The sequence below is a fragment of the Chrysochloris asiatica genome, unplaced genomic scaffold, assembly GCF_000296735.1.
Source record: "Chrysochloris asiatica unplaced genomic scaffold, ChrAsi1.0 scaffold00047, whole genome shotgun sequence".
Lineage (NCBI taxonomy): Eukaryota > Metazoa > Chordata > Mammalia > Afrosoricida > Chrysochloridae > Chrysochloris > Chrysochloris asiatica.
In genome coordinates this window covers 4,072,644-4,077,049 of record NW_006408565.1, presented here as the reverse complement: position 1 = coordinate 4,077,049, position 4,406 = coordinate 4,072,644, and the positions used below count along the sequence as shown (strand labels likewise).

General features: G+C 37.6%; 1 protein-coding gene across 1 annotated transcript in view; it reads left to right on the top strand.

Annotated features, from left to right (window-relative positions):
- ZCCHC17 (zinc finger, CCHC domain containing 17) overlaps nucleotides 1-4,406 on the top strand; it is an 89,309-nt gene that overhangs the window by 15,832 nt on the left and 69,071 nt on the right. Inside the window, exon 2 of the mRNA XM_006862185.1 lies at nucleotides 748-805. Within this exon, the coding sequence (XP_006862247.1) occupies nucleotides 748-805 (58 nt within the window). The remainder of the gene's footprint in view (nucleotides 1-747; nucleotides 806-4,406) is intronic.

Below are 4,406 nucleotides of genomic sequence, written 5' to 3'. Positions count from 1 at the left end.
ATGGCACCTGACAACAACAACAACATAGTTGCAACTTTAATTCCTGTCCACAGGTGTCGAAGTGGGCTAAAGGATAAAAGGAAGAGAGAGAAAGAATGTTGGTTAATGATGTCTGGCAGTGCCCTTGGGCCTTTTAGTACTAACAGTTTTGGTTGGCCATTATATAGAACCATTAAGCATCTGACTTCTCCATTTTAGAAGATTACCTCTGCAAAAGATTTGGGACCAATCGTTTTCTATCTGATTGTATTGAATTTTATCAGATATCTGTATATTAGCTTCTTAATTGTCTAGATAAAATTCTCAAGACTCAGGTTTGGAGGTTATATGGTCTGGTTTGATTTGAAATTTAGTATGATTCATTCAATCTTATTAAATTTCTATGTATTGGGATTTGAGGCCCCATCTAATATAAAGTATAACTTTATTATTTTCTTTTCTTCTGTTTGCTTCTTTTGTTCATTTTATTTCTTTGGAGGTGTTGATAAAAATGGGGTTTAGATATTTGTAGGTATCATCATACCATCTGATACACCATGTTTTCACCAATGCTTTTAATGTGTACACACATGTCTGTCTGTCTAAATTTCAAAAAGGAACAGAAAGAATGTTTGATAGACTATTACTTTTAGGCAGTTTTATAGCAGACAGAGGCAGTCAATAGCAAGTAAAAATTCAAGAAGACTAGGTTAAATGCTGTAGAAGAGAGGTTCTCATTTGTGTGACATATTGATTTTTTTTTTATAGGTTGCTATGGTAACAGACTATGGAGCCTTTATCAAAATCCCAGGCTGTCGGAAACAAGGTGGGAGCTTATAACTTGAAACTCAGACCTCCCATTTCACTCTCTGTGTAAATTCTCTGCTGTCACCCCATTACTTCCTAATTACAGGCTCTACGTTTTTGACAGTTTTATATTCATAGAGATATGAATACAGACAAGTGATTACAGTTTGTTTTGAACAGGTCTTAACTCAGGAAATGCACCTGGGGAAGAGCAGGGGTGTGCTGTCTTACTTGCCCTCATTTGCCCTCTTAGGATCTGGAATTTAGGGAAAGGCAAACTCGTAATTCAATGATGCTGACATTATGAGTTAATCTGGTTTCTGGCACTCGAAATGGAAATAGTATTTTAACCAAAACAAATTATATATGTGGGACTTTAACAACAACGGCATATATTATGCTCGATAATATTTTTGAGTTAATAGGCATCTGTTGAGCCTTTTTAGAGACTCCTTTTTACATCTATATTCTTAGTTTCTCAAAACAATTACGTGAAATAGAAAAGATGGGGTCTCCAAGCTAGTGACCTGCCAAAAGTGACATAGCTTGGTAATGGCATAGCCAAAACAAGAACCTAGGCCCTCTTAGTGTGCTAAAATAAATTAAAAATTTTATTGTTAAAAAAAAAAAAGACCCGAGTGTAAGAAGGAAATATAGAAAAGTATTTTGCTTCATGAAAGTCAAAAACTTTAATGCAAAAAGCATATAAATAAAAGTTGGGAAAAGATTTTACAATACATACAACAAAGGGCTAATGTAAAAAAAGGAACAGATAAAACAGTACACAGAAGAAAAAATTAATTGGTCAATAGATATATTAAAAAAATTTTTCTCAGTATTGATTTAATACCTTAAACTGTGGCGATCTATACCATGGAATACTATTCAACAATAAAAAAGAATGAGAATGAAGTATCGATGCATATAACAGTTTGGATGAACCTTCAGAGCATTTTACTGAGTGAAAAACAGCCCAAAAGATTACACACTGTATGATTCCATTTATATATGAGGGGACTTCAAAAATTTTGTGGAAAAATGGAATTAAAGGATAAAAATACAAAATACAAATTTTATATCTAATTTTTCAGTTCCAACAAGGTCAATAGTAAGCGATACTACTAGCCATTTAATCCATCCCTAAAGAACTGAGAGTCCTGGGAATTTAGCCATGTCAGTGCAGTCTTTTTTACATTATTAGCTGACTTTTAAAGAGAATGAAACAGAAAGAAGTTGGAAGGAGCCAAATCAGGACTGCACTGATATCCCATGGAAACTCTTGCAGAATTGTCTTTGTTTGATGAGAGGAATGAATAGGAGCATTATCATGATGGAGGAAGGACTCTCTGGTGAAACTTTCCAGGCATTCTTCTGCCTAAAAGTTTTGGCTAATTTTCTCAACACCCTATCCTAATAATCAGATGTCCTGGTATGGCACTATAGGATAAGTAGTTGGACCGCAGGGTCAGTTTGAACTGAAAGGTCAGTGGTTCAAACTCACCAGCTACTCCTGGGAAACCCTACACAGGGTTGCTGTGAGTCGGAACCAACTCGACCAAGCTAACAACAATTATTCTGACTTTCCATAAAGTCAACAAAATCAAATTGAGCGTCCCAAAAAACTGTTGCCGTGTCATTTACTCCTGACCAGTCCACTTTTGTTTTAACTGAACCACTTCTACCTCTCAGTGGCCATTACTTTGATTGTGCTTTGCTTCAAGATCATTCTGGTGAAGCCATATTTCACTTCTGTTACAGTTATAATAAGAAATGTTTCCGGGTCTTGATCCCACTTGTTTAAAATTTCCGTCGAAAGCTCTGCTTCTGTCTGTGGTTGATTTGGGCACAACAGTTTTGGCACCCATTGAGCAGAAAGTTTGCTCAACTTGTTCAGTCAGAATTGTTTAAGCTGAACCAGTTAATAAGATGTGTATGGGTTGGCTGCTGTTTCTGCTGTTAATTGTAGATCGAAGCAAAATGAAATCCTTGAGAACTTCAAACTTTTCTCAATTTATTATGATGTTTATTGGTCCAGTTTTGAAGATTTTTGTTTTGTTTACAACCAGATATTTGGTATGGTTGAAATCCATACCAGAAGACTGTTTTCTTTGATCTTCACCATTAAATGTTTCAAGCCCTCTTCATTTTCAGCAAGCAAGATTGTGTCATCTGCATATCAAAGGTTGTTAATGAACCAGCTTCAAATTCTGATGCTGCATTCTTCTTCAGTAGTCCAGTTTCTTGAGCCATTTACTCAGCATAGAGTAGATTGAATGTTGTTGTTAAGCACTGAGTGGGTGCAGACACATAGTGACTCTGTTTAGAGTTTTCAAGGAGTGACCAGTGGGTTTGCACCACCAACCTTGTAGTTAGCAGTTCATTGCTTATCCTGCAGCGCCATACCAGTATGGTGAAAGGACAAAATCAGACACATACCTTTCCTGATTCGAAAGCCATGCAGTATCCCAGTTCTGTTCTGAAGATTGCTTCTTGTTTGTACAGATTCTGCATGAACACAATTATGTGCTCTGGAATTCCTACTTTTTGCAATGTTATTTATAGTTTATGATTCACACAGTTGAATGTCTTTGCATAGTCAATAAAATACAAGTAAACATTTTTCTGGTAGTTTCTGCTTTTAACCAAGGCCCATCTGACATCAGCAGTGATATCCCTCATCCCATGCCCTCTTCTGAATTCAGCTTGAATTTCTGGCAGCTCCCTGTTGATGTGCTGCTTTGATTATTTTTAAAATTATCTTCAGCAAAATTTTACTTTCATGTGATATTAATGATGTTGCTGTTGTTGTTACGTGCTCTGGAGTTGGTTCCGTCTCATAGCAACCCTGTACAGGGTTTCTGAGACTGTAAATTTTTACGGGAGCAGAAAGCCTCATCTTTCTCCCGTGGAACAGCTGGTAGTTTCGAACTGCTGACCTTGTGGTTTGCAGCCCAATTTGTAACCACTACGCTACCAAATACTGTTCAATAATTTTCTCATACTTATTTGGAATTGGCATAAATTTGGATCTCTTCCAGTCAGTTGGTCAGATAGATGCCTTCCAAATTTCTGGCATAGTGAGTTCTTCCAACCCTACGTCAGTTTGTTGAAACATTTCAATTGCTATTCCATCAGTACCTGGAGCTTTGTTTATTGCTAATGCCTACTGGTGTGGCGCTGTGGGGTTAATGCGCCAGACTGCAAAGCCGTTTGAACTGTGAGGTTGGCTGTTCAAGCTCACCAGCCGCTCCTCGGAAACCCTATACAAGGTCACTATGGGTCGGAACTGACTCGATGGCACTTAACAACAACAAATATACCATAGGTGTATGGTGGTGATGATTGTATATTGTCTAGCTGTATAGAAATCTCCATATAGGATCTCTGAGGCTGTAAATCTTTATAGGAACAGAAACCCTTCTCTTTCTCCCACATAACAGCTGGTAAATTCGAACTGCCGACCTTGTAGTTAGCAGCCCAGCTCGTAACTCACTATGCTACCAGGGCTCCCTCTGGAAGTGGTTGGAGTTTAGAGAAGGAGGTAATGAGTACTGGTAGGACAGCTGGTGGTTGTTGTTAAGTGCCATCAAGTCAGTTCTGACTCAGCAGACCTGTGTAGA